General features: G+C 47.9%; 1 protein-coding gene across 1 annotated transcript; it reads left to right on the top strand.

Moving 5' to 3' along the window:
- The first annotated feature begins 4048 nt into the window (after positions 1 to 4048).
- LOC109415181 (gastrula zinc finger protein XlCGF26.1-like) lies at positions 4049 to 6814 on the top strand. Its single transcript, XM_019689064.3, has 2 exons — positions 4049 to 4220; positions 4310 to 6814. The coding sequence occupies exon 2, from the start codon at positions 4315 to 4317 to the stop codon at positions 6112 to 6114; it is 1800 nt and encodes a 599-aa protein (XP_019544609.2). The 5' UTR covers positions 4049 to 4220; positions 4310 to 4314; the 3' UTR covers positions 6115 to 6814.
- Positions 6815 to 18573: the final 11759 nt, after the last annotated feature.

Genomic DNA, 18573 nt, shown 5'->3' with positions numbered 1-18573 from the left:
GTTCGGCGATCGGAACGTACCACTAAATGGATTCCACCACAGCTGTACAGCGATGCCGTACGCGTAGCGATACACGACGATGATGAGCACCGCACATTTGAGGAAGCAATGTCCGGGCCCGAGCGCGATATGTGGAAGCAAGCCATAGCGAAGGAGCTGCAGTCGCTAGAATAAAACTCCACATGGGATGTTGTTTGTTTGTCGCCAAACAAGAGAGCGATTGACTGCAAATAAAAATAAAGAAGAAGACAGACTCGTGGCACAAGGCTTCAGTCAGCAGTACGGAACCGACTACGACGAGGTGTTTGCGCCAGTTGCCAAGCAAACCACTTTTCAAACGCTGTTGAGTGTCGCCGCCCGGCGAGGTATGTTGGTCAAGCACGTCGACGTGAAGACGGCGTATTTGCATGGAGAGTTCAAGGAGACCATCTTTATGAAACAGCCGAAAGGGTCCAAGGCGATACCGGAAACGAGGTATGCCTGTTACGGGAAAGCATCTATGGACTCAAGCAGGCTGGCAGAGTCTGGAATTGCAAAATCAACGATGTCTTGAAGCAGCTTGGGTACGTTCCGTTTAATGCAGATCCATGTCTGTTCGTGAAAACCTGGAAGAAGAAGAAGAAGTTGTTCATATTGCTATATGTGGACGATATGCTGATAGTAACCTACACAGAAGCGGAGTACGAAAGAGTTCGGAAGCATCTTGCGGGGCAGTTCACCATAAAGTGCCTTGGAGATGTGAAGCACTATTTGGGCATCAAAGTCACCCGATCCGATGGACAGTTTTTTTCTGAGCCAAAGGTCCTACATCGAGAAAGTTGCCGAACGATTTGGACAGACAAATGCGAAGCATTCTCCGATACCGATGGATTCTGGGTACCCAAATGCACAGCAGAACGACGAGTTCCTCTTCTGTACATTACGGTAAACACGAGGCCGGACATCACCATCAGTGCTTCAATTCTCGGTCGCAAAGTAAGTCGACCAACGGACGCAGACTGGACAGAAGCAAAGCGGGCACTCCGGTACCTAAAGTGAACAGCAACGTTATGCCTGTGACTGGGGTCATCCGGACCTCTCGAAGCGTACGTCGACGCCGATTGGGCCGGCGACAAAGCAGAACAAAAATCCAACACCGGCTTCGTCTGCAGTCTCGGAGGTTCAGTGAGCTGGCCAGCCCGAAAGCAACCATGTGTCACACTTTCGTCGACCGAAGCTGAATACGTGGCACTTTCCGAAGACAGTCGTGAGCTGATGTGGTTGCTGAAGCTGCTGAAGGATGTAGGCGAAGAAGTTCCGGCTCCGGTGGTCATCCATGAGGACAACCAGAGCTTATAGCGATGCTGACATCGAACGAAGATAGCAAGCGAACCAAGCACATCGACAAACGGTTCAATTTTATTTAGGAGTTGGTCAACGATGGCGTGATGAACGTACGCTATTGCTCTAGCGAGGAGATGGTGGCCGATGGTTTAACAAAACCGTTGGCACGCGTGAAGATGGAGAAGATGCGACAGCGAATTGGTCTACAGACTACCGAGCTTGAGGATGAGTGATGGAGATAGAAGCAACTCGGTGGTTACGTCAATCATAGTAGGCTTAAGAATTTTAATTGACAATTAAGATTAGTTTACTCTACGCTTTCAACCAAACCAGTTGGGTTTTATTCCCCTCTAAGAGCGAACGGGGCGCATGGTCTATTTTAATAATAATCAATTATTTGTAAAATTAAATTATTAAATTAGCTAATGCGTGGTTAGTAAATGATTTCTGAAGTTGCTTTGGTGACGGAATAGTAAGTTTGGTGCTGTCGTCGATTAGTGGTTTTGGCCTTGCGTGAATGTGGAGCTAGGCGGTTAGGAACTTAAGAAGCCTAATCTGATACTTCCCCCCAGCTCCGTAAGCTTGCAGTTGATCATTGTCGGTCCGCTGTAAACTCCTGCAAGGTCTGCTACATCTGCCTGAAGTCTGACCATACGAAATGGAACTGCAAGTCCGAGAAGATGTGCTCCATCTGCAAGAAGAACCATCACGAGCTGGTCCATGCCGACGAATCTACAAGCAACTTGAGGTTCTGCCGCACGGAAGCGCCTAGCGGTGATGAGAATATCTGCAATGTCACTGGCCACACGCTGCTCCGAGTTGGAAAAGTGAGGATTCGTGGCCCCGAGGTGTCGAGGAAGTATTTGCACTTTTCGATGAAGGATCTTCTCGCTCGATGATGGATGCTGCTGTTGCAGAGAGTATCGGATTGCGTGGATCGGTTGCTCCTGCACAAGGAGGAAGAGTCGATGATGCTCTCGTTCCGTATTTCCGGCCCATCGGAGCTGGCGAAGTGGTGTAACGTGAACAACATCTAGACGGTGTCGAACATCGAATTGCCCGCGGTGAAATTTGATATTGCTACTGTACCAAATGCTGGCTGAAGACAGGCTGAGTGCGATTCAAGATACATATGCTTGCATGCTTATTGGTTCGAATATTAATGCAGGTCTGATTGTGCCTCTGAAGACGGTGTAATACTCGCTCGATGGTTTGCAACTGACTCGATGCCACCTAGGGTGGACTATGGCGTAGTTGACCCAGCCGGTGTTGGATCGAACAGCCATCACGATTTCTTGTGCTTAGAAGACGATGACATCGAGGTTACAGCACGAACGAACTGACGTGACAGCTAGAACAAATAAAAACAAATTTGTTGTCCTTGACGCCATGATGAAAAATAGCCGAACACTACCGCCATCTTTATAACGGTTCCCGTTGATTTGACAGCTTGAGCCTGAACCCCCGTGCGTTGATATAGGAAAAGGTACGCGTCTGCGTTGAAACACCACTGTCAAGTCGGTTCGTCGGTGGTTACAGACCTGGTGATGTACAAAGTGAAGTCTTTTGGATTGAGTGTTTCGAGGTCGGTCAGATCTACAAGTACAAAAACATTATGTTCCCTCAGGTTCCCTCAAGCCCTTCGTCGCCTCCAAATCATCGAGGAAAAGATTGGATTCCATCTGTCTTGATTTCGCTGATCGGAACTGCAGGAAGATACAGGACTGCGTTGGCAAAGGATACGCTAGACAAGTGGAGCCTGAAGAGCTAGCTGAAACACCGAACACCTGGTATCGGCCGCATTGCAGCGTGGAGACCGATTAGGAGTTCCCCTTAGTGATGGAAGCCAAGGCAAAGTCGCACGGGTTTTCCCTGAACGATCTGCTGCTTCGGATTTCATTCCTCCATTGATCGCGATCATGCTACGAGTTCGATTGAAGAAGGTTGCCTTCTTTGCGGACATACGGGAAATCGAGCATACTTTAGACTCCTCAGAACTCTACGATCAAGCAAAGCTCGCTGTCACACGAAATTAACTATCCTTAAAAAAAAACGTTGATTGGCCGGTAGTCCTCTAAGGGCACGAAACATGGAATATACGGGCAAAGGATCAATGCGCTCTTGGAGTTTTCGAATGGGAGGTTACCATCTACGGCGGAGTTCAGATGGAAGATGGAAGACTTGGAGAAGGCGAATGATCCACGAGCTGCATCAGCTACTGAGAGAACCAACCACTCATATGGGAGGCTACGGTGGGCGGGTCACGTCATTAGGATGTCGGATAGCAACCCAATTAAAATGGTTCTCGAGAGCAATCCGACCGGTACAAGAAAACGCGGTGCTGGGTGGGACGATCAAGTGGAGGACGATTTGCGGACCCTTCCCAGAGTGCGGAACTGGAGACGCACAGTCATGGACCGAGTAAATAGAAAGGAGACGACTCCTACGTACAGCAAAGGACACTCAGGCCTGAGTCTGACCGGTAGGACACGGAAAGTTTCTCAGGAGGGCTTGATTGGGAAATGACTAAATTTTCTGTGATTCTTGTGTAGATTTGACCAATTCAAATCAAACGCCAGGACGATCATATCGTAGGTCGACTCGATTCCTTTCCATAATATTCTTTTTGGTCGATTTCGCGACAACGATTATGCAAATAGCAAATAGATACACCCTGAACATGTTGTCAAAAATTGTTATTGTTTAGAGATGCGATGTTGATTGATTTATTTACTCATACTTTAGCGTATCGTTAGTTTTGTTTTGCTGTTTCTCCAGTCCGGAAGGTTCCTTTCTCGTTCCGCTGTTGTGAAGTTCCACTGTGACCAGCATAGCTGCCATTTAAAGGATTTATCTGATTGATTCAGAGAAGTTCGGATCAATATAGAACTTTGATGGTCAGTATGCTCACCGAGAGCCACCCTTCGGATTACCAAAAAGATAGAGAGATGCTTCAAATCAGACAAAATTTCCATCATTATTTTAGCACAAATGCCTAATGTTCGGAAGCGGTCTTCGGTTCCTGCCCGCCGCGGCGCCAAGAGAACCAAACAGCCGGCTTCACAAGTGGAACAGCTAGCGGATTCGGTTTGTCGCGTCTGCATGCGCTGGGCTTCCAGTTCGGCCGTGATGGTTCGACTATTCGATCGACGGGCGCAGGAAACGAGCCTGGCCGAAGTGTTGGCACTGGTTGGAGCAGTGGAGCCGGCAAAGGAAGATGACCCTCTGCCCAAGTGGTGCTGCAAAAGCTGCGTGAAGGGACTGGAGGGTGCCTACAAAATGAGACTGATGTGTCAGGATTCGGATCGGAAGCTAAGAGATGTGTACATGGCGGACGTGGAACCCGTCGCGGTCAAGGAGGAAGTCGATGAGGATGAGTTCAATCCGCTGGACGAGTTAGTGGTTGAAAGTAAACCGGATATAGATGGGATGTCGGATGCCAAGGAAGCTGAGGTGACGGAGCGTTTAGAGTTGCCAAAACTGGAGATTTTGGATTGTGGGAAAGAGGAAGACGGCGAACCGATGGAGGAAAATGACGTTAGCACAACAGATGGAGTAGAAGACTGTGCTGGTGTAGAATCGGATGTGGACGAAGGAGAAGCTAAGGATGAAAAGCCACCGAAAGATACGACGACGAAGCCTACAAAGAACCCTATAAATCCAGACGTATATGATGAAGTTCCCGCCGTTGGTTTTAGCTGCTGTGGTTGCAAGAACAAGTTTAAAACATTGAAGGAGTTGCAAAGTCACTCGAAGGAAGTTCACTTGGAAAAGAAACTATCAACGAACGAGTTGAAAACCAAGAAGCAATGTGACATCTGTTACAAGGTGTTGCGAAACGATTTCGCTGTGCAGAGTCATCAACAAAAAGAGAAACTGAATTTCCGCTGCAAGGTTTGTGGAGATCTGTTTTGGAGTCGCAAAAGGGTGTGTCTTCATCATGACCGGGTTCACGGTCCGAACCCAACGATCCAAGGTCCGTCGAAAATCTGCTGCGCATGTCTAGAGCAGTTTGAAACCGAAGAACAGCTCAAAGAGCATAGCATTGCGGTACATCTGCCGGAGAAGCCGCCGCCAAATCCGGACCGGCCATTCGTCTGTAACATCTGCTATCGCTGCTACAAATCAGATGCGCAGCTATACGGCCATCAATCTCGAATGCTCAAGAGCATCAAAAAGCACATGTGTGTCCAATGTGGCATGCTGTTCCGGCATCCCGGTGCACTACAAGACCACGAATCGGTGCATACCGGCGAAAAGACCTTCCAGTGTCCAAAGTGTCCCAAAACCTACGCCATTAAGGAAAGCTTCCGGAAACATTTGGCCGGTCACACGATGCCGGAGGATAAGTACAAGTGTGAAACTTGCGGGATTTGCTTCAAAACTCACGGAGGTCTGAAACAGCACAAACCGGTGCACACGGGAGAGCGTCCGCACAAATGCCCTCACTGTCCGGCCAGCTACGCTGGGTATTCCGGTATCAAATCACACCTGCTAACCCACACCGTACAAAAATCTCTGGAATGTCCACTGTGCCGGAAGCAGTTCAAACGGTACTCGGAGGTGAGGCAGCACGTTCGGTTCTTCCACCAGAAGCTGAAACCGTTTGCATGCTTTTTCTGTCCGAAGCAATATCCGCGGAAGGACTATCGCAAACGACACATGGTCAGTGCCCATCCGGAGGAACTGCGGAACAATCCACTTCCGGCGATCGAGCTGTTTGGTAATCCGCGGTGGGCACCACAGAAATCGGAAGAGGCCATCTTTCGGGAGCAAGGTATGGTTGAATAAAGTGATTTTGGACGTATCTACTATCAAAAATTATTTTTGTTTGGCGAAGAAATCCCAGGACTCACAGGGATTGCTGAACTTCTACTTTCAATTCGCGGCTTCTACTTGGGCTGGGTGCGAACGTTTAGAGGTAATCATACCATCTACCAGAGTTGCGGCAACACACGTGAGCTGGGAACAGCTTTTATAGTGATGGGCGACATGCAGAGGCGCGTGATCGGTTGGTGGCCGATCGACGAAAGAACGTGCAGGTTGAGGATCAAGGACCGATTCTTCAACATTAGCATAATAAACGTGCACAGCCCTCACTCAGGAAGCACTGATGATGACAAAGACGCATTTTACGCGCAGCTCGAACGCGAGTACGACCGCTGCCCAAACCACGACGTCAAGGTCATCATAGGGGATCTAAACGCTCAGGTACACTCTAAAAAGTTTTCACGTCCGATTTACGTGAAATATCACGTAGCTCATGCTTATCCTTAAAACTTCCAAAGTTACGTGGCGTTAGTCATTGTCACTCGATAACCACGTCGTAGGCACCGCCCTGTTTGGTGAAATCCACCTAGTTTTTCACGTAAACCGCTTTGATGCGTTCGTGTTTGTGTATTTTGACTTGGAACATTCCGCGGAACGAAAGTTACGTGACTTTCAGGTGTGAAAAACAATTCAACATGGCGTCGAGAAGGTTGGTGCAAAACGGCTTCCTAAAGTTTCCGTGCAAGTTTTGTTGTAAGTACTGAACGTTAATTTTAATTGTTTAAAGCAAATAATAGTGATTAATTTTATGCAGTTGTGACTTTTTCTATGTTCAATAATTTCAGAGCTGCAATGCGTCATAAGTCTCGTGACGGTAGCGGAGGTCCAACAGAGGAGTTCAACGAGTGTTAAAAACGGCTGGACTTCAAAGATTTTGCTTTATCTTCCTTGGATTTATTTGGAACTCAGCACTTTTAAAGGATCAGAGGATCCGAAACGTATGTAGAAAAGTAAATGCAAATTTATTAAGTACATACTGTAAAATAAATGACTGATAAAGATTTATCTGCAATTGTTACATATTAGCACCTGCTTGTAGCGTATTTGAGGAAGTAAGATTTCAAATCCCTATAAAATGCAATGATAGATTTATTCTACGGTAGGGTAAAATCTATGAATATTTATTGCTTTTTGTAAGGATTCAAATTCTCTTGCCTCTTCAAATACGTTGCAAGCTGGTGAGACTGCTTTATTTTCATCCATAATTCGTACATAAATTACGTGAAATTCATGTAGCGCTAATCATATTTTCACGTAAAAGTTACCTGAAATTCCAGTGGCACTCACCCACATTTCACGTAAACGATACCTAAAACGCGAGTCAAATTTATCTGACTCATCACGTCGATTCTCGAAGCTCAAATTTGTCCAGCTACCTGACATTCCGGTGAAGGTGACGTGAAAAATATGGTGGACGAAAACTACCTATCTTTTCACGTAAATCGGACGTGAAAATTCTTCAGAGTGTAGGCCAGGAGGAGGAATTCAGACCGACGATTGGAAAGTTCAGCGCCCACCAGCTGACGAACGAAAATGGCCTACGCCTCATCGATTTCGCCGCCTCCAAGAACATGGCCATTCGTAGCACCTTCTTCCAGCACAGCCTCCCGTATCGTTACACCTGGAGTTCACCACAACAAACGGAATCGCAAATCGACCACGTTCTGATTGATGGACGGCACTTCTCCGACATTATCGACGTCAGGACCTATCGTGGCGCTAATATCGACTCTGATCACTACCTGGTGATGGTTAAACTGCGCCCAAAACTCTCCGTTATTAACAACGTACATTACCGGCGGCCGCCCCGGTACGATCTAGAGCGACTGAAGCAACCGGATGTCGCCACCGCATACGCGCAGAATCTCGAGGCAGCGTTGCCGGACGAGGGTGTGCTCGATGTGGCCCCTCTAGAGGACTGCTGGAGTACAGTCAAAGCAGGCATCAACAACGCAGCCGAGAGCACTATCGGGTACGTAGAACGGAGTCGACGAAACGATTGGTTCGACGAGGAGTGCAGAGCTGTTCTGGAGGAGAAGGATGCAGCACGGGCGGTAATGCTGCAGCATGGAACCCGACAGAATGTGGAGCGATATAGACAGAAGCGGAAGCAGCAGACCCGTCTCTTCCGGGAGAAAAAGCGCCGCCTGGAAGAAGCGGAGTGCGAGGAAATGGAACTGCTGTGCCGTTCACAGGAAACACGTAAGTTCTACCAGAAGCTCAACGCATCCCGCAAAGGCTACGTGCCGCAAGCCGAAATCTGCAGGGATAAGGACGGGAGCCTCCTGACGGACAAACGTGAGGTGATCGAAAGGTGGAAGCAGCACTTCGACGAGCACCTGAATGGCGAGGAGAATGTAGGCACGGAGGACCAAGGCAGCGGAGGAAATGACTATGTTGGTGCAGCAGAGGACGGGAACGAACCAACTCCCACGCTGAGGGAAGTAAAGGATGCCATCCACCAGCTCAAAACCAATAAAGCGGCTGATAAGGACGGTATCGCAGCAGAACTCATCAAGATGGGCCCTGAAAAGTTGGCCACCTGTCTGCACCAGTTAGTAGTCAAGATCTGGAAAACCGAACAGCTACCGGAGGAGTGGAAGGAAGGGGTAATCTGCCCCATTCACAAGAAAGGCGACCATTTGGAATGTGAGAACTTCAGGGCGATCACTATTTATTTTGAATGCTGCCTACAAAGTGCTATCCCAGATCATCTTCCGTCGTCTGTCACCTAAAACGAATGAGTTCGTGGGGAGTTATCAAGCCGGCTTCATCGACGGCCGGTCGACAACGGACCAGAGCTTCACCGTACGGCAAATCCTTCAGAAATGCCGTGAATACCAGGTCCCAACGCATCACCTGTTCATCGACTTCAAAGCGGCATACGATAGTATCGATCGTGCAGAGCTATGAAAAATCATGGACGAAAACGGTTTTCCTGGGAAGCTGACTAGACTGATTAAAGCAACGATGGACGGTGTGCAAAACTGCGTAAGGGTTTCGGGTAAACTATCCAGTTCATTCGTATCTCGCCGGGGACTGCGACAAGGTGACTGACTCTCATGTCTACTCTTCAACATCGCGCTGGAAGGTGTGATGCGACGAGCCGGGCTCAACAGCCGGGGAACGATTTTCACAAAATCCGGTCAATTTGTGTGCTTTGCGGACGACATGGACATTATCGCTAGAACATTTGGAACGGTGGCAGAACTGTACACCCGCCTGAAACGCGAAGCAGCAAAGGTCGGACTGGTGGTGAATGCCTCAAAAACAAAGTACATGCTGGTAGGCGGAACCGAACACGACCGGATCCGTCTGGGTAGTAATGTTACGATAGACGGGGATACTTTCGAGGTGGTGGAGGAATTCATCTACCTCGGATCCTTACTGACGGCTGACAACAACGTGAGCCGAGAAATTCGGAGGCGCATCATCAGCGGAAGTCGGGCCTACTACGGGCTCCAGAAGAAACTGCGGTCGAAAAAGATTTACCCACGCACCAAATGCACCATGTACAAAACGCTAATAAGACCGGTGGTCCTCTACGGGCACGAGACATGGACCATCCTCGAGGAGGACTTGCAAGCACTTGGAGTTTTCGAGCGACGCGTGTTAAGGACGATCTTCGGCGGAGTGCAGGGGAACGGTGTGTGGCTAAGAAGGATGAACCACGAGCTCGCTGCACTTTACGGCGAACCCAGCATCCAGAAGGTGGCCAAAGCCGGAAGGATACGGTGGGCAGGGCATGTTGCAAGAATGCCGGACAACAACCCTGCAAAGCTGGTGTTTGTAACTGATTTGGTTGGCACAAGAAGGCATGAAGCGCAGAGAGTACGATGGGCGGACCAGATGGAGCGTGACCTGGCGAGCATTGGGCGCGACCGAGGATGGAGAGCGGCAGCCACAAACCGAGTATTGTGGCGTACTATTGTTGATTATGTCTTGTCTTAATGATGTTGAACAAATAAATGTATGTATGTATGTAATGTATGTATTTCTAGCCAGAGATGTTAATTTAGATAAGAGCAGTTTAATATTTACCACCATGATCAGTGATGAGGAAGACGTGCAACCTACTAAACAAAGAAGACGAGATCGAAGCCGACCGTGTTGACGAAACCTCGAACCTCGGACGAGTTAGGCCGAGAATTCGATCTTCAATGTCCCTGAGGCGTCCAAGAATATTGCTGGACGAGCTGATGGAACCCTTCGTGGAAAAGCGGTCAAATCGAAATTGGATTTCTGAACCAAACCTTACAAGCGTGGCGAACCGGTCCGTTACCGGTCACGTTGATAGCGAAAAGGGATTCCAGTATGTAGAAGTCCCGAGTCGAGTACAACGAAACACACGACGTAGGATGCACGTTCACCAGCTCTGTGTGTGAAAACCCAATTTCTGTTAGGCGAGCTTCAAGTAGACGTCTACATGGCGCCATAGCAGAAGGAGTTAAGGCACCTCCGAATGCCGTTTGCCAGCTGGAGCCATTCGCTGTATGGATTCGTCGGTGCTTCAGTTGCGGAAAGATCACGTTTGTAGATGACGCGAGTAAGAAAGTGGCCGTACATTTCCTGAAGGCAAAAAGCGAGACTTAGGCCTCTCAAATTATTTCAAGCAAAGGCGAAACGGCATACATGATGATGATGATGATGATGATGATGGTTTCCATTCATTGTAGCACGGTACTAAGCCCGATAAAATTATACATCTCTTCACGACGTGTACTGTACATAGTATGCAGTAAAACGTAGGAAGTACTGAAACTATCATGGAGCAAACTCACCGGGTATTTCGAGCAAAGGCGAAACGGCATACAGGCGAAAAACTTAAAATTCTCAGGACGGACAACGAACAGGAATACGTTTCCAACGAATTCCGGAGAGCTCTGGCAAAGTACGACATTCGTCATCAAAAGACTTGCCCATATGCTCCGGAGTCCGGGGCAGAATGGCACGACTGAAAGGATGAACCGTTCACTGGTAGAGAAGGCAAAATGTTTGCTGAACGATATGTAATGTCAAGAAAGAAACATGGTCGAGATCCGGCGCGACATGGTAGTGATCAACGAGGAAAATGTTCAAGCTTAGAATGTGTTCCAGGACGTCGTTCCGGTTTTTCGTTGAAGAAGTCGTAGCGTCTGATGAAACTCCAGGTAATCCTGATTTAAAAGTTAACGAAGACGATGATGAAGCAATTGGGAACGATACGTTAGAGAGACACGTCCATTGAAGATTTTGAAGATGTCTGTACTGATCCCGTGCTCTCACCGGAACTATCAAGACCAGTTGAAATGAATCAACAAGAGTTGAAGCGCAGCGGTAGGGAGCGCACTTGTCCAGGCAAGTGTGATGATTTTATCACCTGTGGTTCTTTTACTGGCGATGTAATTCCCTCTCAGTGACTTGCTCCGCTGGCGGATACTTGTGGAGGTTGTTCCACAGAGCTACGACGAGGTCATGTGGCGACCTGATCGCGAATACTGAGTCTACCCAAAGGACGCAAGGTTATCCGGAACAAATAGGTTTTCGCAATCAAGCAAAAGATGTTTGGAACGATACAAGACACGGCTAGTCGTTAAGGGATGTTCTCAAAAGCCCGGAATCGATTACGAAGAAGTGTAGACAGCTGTAGTTCGGTGTTCCACAATTCGGTATTTGATGGCGGTGGCGACGAAACACGATTTGGATGTGGAGTATACGAACGTGATTACTGCATTTCCGTAAGGCGGGCAGCAAGGAAATTTACATGGACCAACCTGAGGGGTTTACAGTTCCGAATGGGAAGGGTTGCCTGCTCAAGAAATCGTTATACGATCTCAAAACAATCAAGCCGTGTATGGAACGATAAGCTGGTTCAAGGTCTGTGACAGTTTATGGCCTGGGACGATCTGAAGTTTACATCTGTCTGTACTGGATGCTGGATGGATGCTTCTGTAACAATATATACGTGGATAACCTGCTCATTTTTACGAATGACGGTCGATTGAAGAAGGAGCTTAAGCAATTCCTGACGAAGGGCTTTGGTCCGGCCATTCATTGTCTTGGTATTTGGAACAAGGGGAATCGACGTGAAAGTAAGCTTTCTTCGGACCAGCAGGCGTATATTGCGATGCTTCGGTACATACAGAGGATTCTCGACAGAATCCTGAGAGATTCTCGACAGAATCTTGAGAGGATTCTCGACAGAATCCTGAGAGGATTCTCGATAGAATCCTGAGAGGATTCTCGACAGAATGCTGAGAGGATTCCCGACAGAATCCTGAGAGGATTCTGGACAGAATCCTGAGAGGATTCTGGACAGAATCCTGAGAGGATTTTGGACGGAATCCTGAGAGGATTCTCGACAGAATCCTGAGAGGATTCTCGACAGAATCCTGAGAGGATTCTCGACAGAATCCTGAGAGGATTTTCGACAGAATCCTGAGAGGATTCTCGACAGAATCCTGAGAGGATTCTCGACAGAATCCTGAGAGGATTCTCGACAGAATCCTGAGAGGATTCTCGACAGAATCCTGAGAGGATTCTCGACAGAATCCTGAGAGGATTCTCGACAGAATCCTGAGAGGATTCTCGACAGAATCCTGAGAGGATTCTCGACTGAATTCTGAGAGGATTCTCGACAGAATCCTGTGAGGATTCTCGACAGAATCCTGAGAGGATTCTCGACAGAATCCTGAGAGGATTCTCGACAGAATCCTGAGAGGATTCTCGACAGAATCCTGAGAGGATTCTCGACAGAATCCTGAGAGGATTCTCGACAGAATCCTGAGAGGATTCTCGACAGAATCCTGAGAGGATTCTCGACAGAATCCTGAGAGGATTCTCGACAGAATCCTGAGAGGATTCTCGACAGAATCCTGAGAGGATTCTCGACAGAATCCTGGGAGGATTCTCGACAGAATCCTGAGAGGATTCTCGACAGAATCCTGGGAGGATTCTCGACAGAATCCTGAGAGGATTCTCGACAGAATCCTGAGAGGATTCTCGACAGAATCCTGAGAGGATTCTCGACAGAATCCTGAGAGGATTCTCGACAGAATCCTGGGAGGATTCTCGACAGAATCCTGAGAGGATTCTCGACAGAATCCTGAGAGGATTCTCGACAGAATCCTGAGAGGATTCTCGACAGAATCCTGAGAGGATTCTCGACAGAATCCTGAGAGGATTCTCGACAGAATCCTGAGAGGATTCTCGACAGAATCCTGAGAGGATTCTCGACAGAATCCTGAGAGGATTCTCGACAGAATCCTGAGAGGATTCTCGACAGAATCCTGAGAGGATTCTCGACAGAATCCTGAGAGGATTCTCGACAGAATCCTGAGAGGATTCTCGACAGAATCCTGAGAGGATTCTCGACAGAATCCTGAGAGGATTCTCGACAGAATCCTGAGAGGATTCTCGACAGAATCCTGAGAGGATTCTCGACAGAATCCTGAGAGGATTCTCGACAGAATCCTGAGAGGATTCTCGACAGAATCCTGAGAGGATTCTCGACAGAATCCTGAGAGGATTCTCGACAGAATCCTGAGAGGATTCTCGACAGAATCCTGAGAGGATTCTCGACAGAATCCTGAGAGGATTCTCGACAGAATCCTGAGAGGATTCTCGACAGAATCCTGAGAGGATTCTCGACAGAATCCTGAGAGGATTCTCGACAGAATCCTGAGAGGATTCTCGACAGAATCCTGAGAGGATTCTCGACAGAATCCTGAGAGGATTCTCGACAGAACCCTGAGAGGATTCTCGACAGAATCCTGAGAGGATTCTCGACAGAATCCTGAGAGGATTCTCGACAGAATCCTGAGAGGATTCTCGACAGAATCCTGAGAGGATTCTCGACAGAATCCTGAGAGGATTCTCGACAGAATCCTGAGAGGATTCTCGACAGAATCCTGAGAGGATTCTCGACAGAATCCTGGGAGGATTCTCGACAGAATCCTGAGAGGATTCTCGACAGAATCCTGGGAGGATTCTCGACAGAATCCTGAGAGGATTCTCGACAGAATCCTGAGAGGATTCTCGACAGAATCCTGGGAGGATTCTCGACAGAATCCTGAGAGGATTCTCGACAGAATCCTGAGAGGATTCTCGACAGAATCCTGAGAGGATTCTCGACAGAATCCTGAGAGGATTCTCGACAGAATCCTGAGAGGATTCTCGACAGAATCCTGAGAGGATTCTCGACAGAATCCTGAGAGGATTCTCGACAGAATCCTGAGAGGATTCTCGACAGAATCCTGAGAGGATTCTCGACAGAATCCTGAGAGGATTCTCGACAGAATCCTGAGAGGATTCTCGACAGAATCCTGAGAGGATTCTCGACAGAATCCTGAGAGGATTCTCGACAGAATCCTGAGAGGATTCTCGACAGAATCCTGAGAGGATTCTCGACAGAATCCTGAGAGGATTCTCGACAGAATCCTGAGAGGATTCTCGACAGAACCCTGAGAGGATTCTCGACAGAATCCTGAGAGGATTCTCGACAGAATCCTGAGAGGATTCTCGACAGAATCCTGAGAGGATTCTCGACAGAATCCTGAGAGGATTCTCGAAAGAATCCTGAGAGGATTCTCGACAGAATCCTGAGAGGATTCTCGACAGAATCCTGAGAGGATTCTCGACAGAATCCTGAGAGGATTCTCGACAGAATCCTGAGAGGATTCTCGACAGAATCCTGAGAGGATTCTCGACAGAATCCTGAGAGGATTCTTCTCAGAATCCTGAGAAGATTCTAGACAGAATCCAGCGAGGATTCTAGACATAATCCAGCGAGGATTCTGGACAGAATCCTGAGAGGATTCTGGACAGAATCCTGAGGGGATTCTCGACAGAATCCTGAGAGGATTCTCGACAGAATCCTGAGAGGATTCTCGACAGAATCCTGAGAGGATTCTCGACAGAATCCTGAGAGGATTCTCGACAGAATCATGAGAGAATTCTCGACAGAATCCTGAGAGGATTCTCGACAGAATCCTGAGAGGATTCTCGACAGAATCCTGAGAGGATTCTCGACAGAATTCTGAGAGGATTCTCGACAGAATCCTGAGAGGATTCTCGACAGTATCCTGAGAGGATTCTCGACAAAAATCTGGGAGGATTCTCGACAGAATCCTGAGAGGATTCTCCACAGAATCCTGAGAGGATTCTAGACCGAATCCAGCGAGGATTCTAGACATAATCCAGCGAGGATTCTGGACAGAATCCTGAGAGGATTCTGGACAGAATCCTGAGAGGATTCTGGACAGAATACTGAGGGGATTCTCGACAGAATCCTGAGAGAATTCTCGACAGAATCCTGAGAGAATTCTCGACAGAATCCTGAGAGGATTCTGGACAGAATCCTGAGGGGATTCTCGACAGAATCCTGAGAGGATTCTCGACAGAATCCTGAGAGGATTCTCGACAGAATCCTGAGAGGATTCTCGACAGAATCCTGAGAGGATTCTCGACAGAATCCTGAGAGGATTCTCGACAGTATCCTGAGAGGATTCTCGACAAAAAGCTGGGAGGATTCTCGACAGAATCCTGAGAGGATTCTCCACAGAATCCTGAGAGGATTCTAGACAGAATCCAGCGAGGATTCTAGACATAATCCAGCGAGGATTCTGGACAGAATCCTGAGAGGATTCTGGACAGAATCCTGAGAGGATTCTGGACAGAATCCTGAGGGGATTCTCGACAGAATCCTGAGAGGATTCTCGACAGAATCCTGAGAGGATTCTCGACAGAATCCTGAGAGGATTCTCGACAGAATCCTGAGAGGATTCTCGACAGAATCCTGAGAGGATTCTCGACAGAATCCTGAGAGGATTCTCGACAGAATCCTGAGAGGATTCTCGACAGAATCCTGAGAGAATTCTCGACAGAATCCTGAGAGAATTCTAGACAGAATCCTGAGAGGATTCTCGACAGAATCCTGAGAGGATTCTCGACAGAATTCTGAGAGGATTCTCGACAGAATCCTGAGAGGATTCTGGACAGAATCCTGAGGGGATTCTCGACAGAATCCTGAGAGGATTCTCGACAGAATCCTGAGAGGATTCTAGACAGAATCCAGCGAGGATTCTCGACAGAATCCTGAGAGGATTCTCGACAGAATCCTGAGAGGATTCTCGACAGAATCCTGAGAGGATTCTCGACAGAATCCTGAGAGGATTCTCGACAGAATCCTGAGAGGATTCTCGACAGAATCCTGAGAGGATTCTCGACAGAATCCTGAGAGGATTCTCGACAGAATCCTGAGAGGATTCTCGACAGAATCCTGAGAGGATTCTCGACAGAATCCTGAGAGGATTCTCGACAGAATCCTGAGAGGATTCTCGACAGAATCCTGAGAGGATTCTCGACAGAATCCTGAGAGGATTCTCGACAGAATCCTGAGAGGATTCTTCTCAGAATCCTGAGAAGATTCTAGACAGAATCCAGCGAGGATTCTAGACATAATCCAGCGAGGATTCTGGACAGAATCCTGAGGGGATTCTCGACAGAATCCTGAGAGGATTCTCGACAGAATCCTGAGAGGATTCTCGACAGAATCCTGAGAGGATTCTCGACAGAATCCTGAGAGGATTCTCGACAGAATCATGAGAGAATTCTCGACAGAATCCTGAGAGGATTCTCGACAGAATCCTGAGAGGATTCTCGACAGAATCCTGAGAGGATTCTCGACAGAATTCTGAGAGGATTCTCGACAGAATCCTGACAGGATTCTCGACAGTATCCTGAGAGGATTCTCGACAAAAATCTGGGAGGATTCTCGACAGAATCCTGAGAGGATTCTCCACAGAATCCTGAGAGGATTCTAGACCGAATCCAGCGAGGATTCTAGACATAATCCAGCGAGGATTCTGGACAGAATCCTGAGAGGATTCTGGACAGAATCCTGAGAGGATTCTGGACAGAATACTGAGGGGATTCTCGACAGAATCCTGAGAGAATTCTCGACAGAATCCTGAGAGAATTCTCGACAGAATCCTGAGAGGATTCTGGACAGAATCCTGAGGGGATTCTCGACAGAATCCTGAGAGGATTCTCGACAGAATCCTGAGAGGATTCTCGACAGAATCCTGAGAGGATTCTCGACAGAATCCTGAGAGGATTCTCGACAGTATCCTGAGAGGATTCTCGACAAAAAGCTGGGAGGATTCTCGACAGAATCCTGAGAGGATTCTCCACAGAATCCTGAGAGGATTCTAGACAGAATCCAGCGAGGATTCTAGACATAATCCAGCGAGGATTCTGGACAGAATCCTGAGAGGATTCTGGACAGAATCCTGAGAGGATTCTGGACAGAATCCTGAGGGGATTCTCGACAGAATCCTGAGAGGATTCTCGACAGAATCCTGAGAGGATTCTCGACAGAATCCTGAGAGGATTCTCGACAGAATCCTGAGAGGATTCTCGACAGAATCCTGAGAGGATTCTCGACAGAATCCTGAGAGAATTCTCGACAGAATCCTGAGAGAATTCTAGACAGAATCCTGAGAGGATTCTCGACAGAATCCTGAGAGGATTCTCGACAGAATTCTGAGAGGATTCTCGACAGAATCCTGAGAGGATTCTGGACAGAATCCTGAGGGGATTCTCGACAGAATCCTGAGAGGATTCTCGACAGAATCCTGAGAGGATTCTAGACAGAATCCAGCGAGGATTCTCGACAGAATCCTGAGAGGATTCTCGACAGAATCCTGAGAGGATTCTCGACAGAATCCTGAGAGGATTCTCGACAGAATCCTGAGAGGATTCTCGACAGAATCCTGAGAGGATTCTCGACAGAATCCTGAGAGGATTCTCGACAGAATCCTGAGAGGATTCTCGACAGAATCCTGAGAGGATTCTCGACAGAATCCTGAGAGGATTCTCGACAGAATCCTGAGAGGATTCTCGACAGAATCCTGAGAGGATTCTCGACAGAATCCTGAGAGGATTCTCGACAGAATCCTGAGAGGATTCTCGACAGAATCCTGAGAGGATTCTCGACAGAATCCTGAGAGGATTCTCGACAGTATCCTGAGAGGATTCTCGACAAAAACCTGAGAGGATTCTCGACAGAATCCTGAGAGGATTCTCCACAGAATCCTGAGAGGATTCTAGACAGAATCCAGCGAGGATTCTAGACATAATCCAGCGAGGATTCTGGACAGAATCCTGAGAGGATTCTCGAAAGAATCCTGAGAGGATTCTAGACAGAATCCTGAGAGGATTCTGGACAGAGTCCTGAGAGGATTCTGGACAGAATCCTGAGAGGATTCTCGACAGAATCCTGAGAGGATTCTCGACAGAATCCTGAGAGGATTCGGAAATATTCCAGTTGAAAGCTGGACCGAGAATCGAACCCGCTGTAGGCGATCGAAAGCCTCCATTGTTAAGCCAACTGGCGATTCAGCTATCTGAAATCTGCTAAGAAAATTAAGAAGCCACAAA

This window comes from Aedes albopictus, chromosome 1 (assembly GCF_035046485.1).
Source record: "Aedes albopictus strain Foshan chromosome 1, AalbF5, whole genome shotgun sequence".
Classification (NCBI taxonomy): Eukaryota; Metazoa; Arthropoda; class Insecta; order Diptera; family Culicidae; genus Aedes; species Aedes albopictus.
The sequence above is the reverse complement of the archived record's forward strand: the minus strand, read 5'-3'. Positions and strand labels throughout refer to the sequence as shown.

Bases quoted from the DNA above. Each gene is read 5' to 3' on its own strand.
- LOC109415181 (XM_019689064.3), top strand. From the start codon at position 4,315: ATGCCTAATGTTCGGAAGCGGTCTTCGGTTCCTGCCCGCCGCGGCGCC.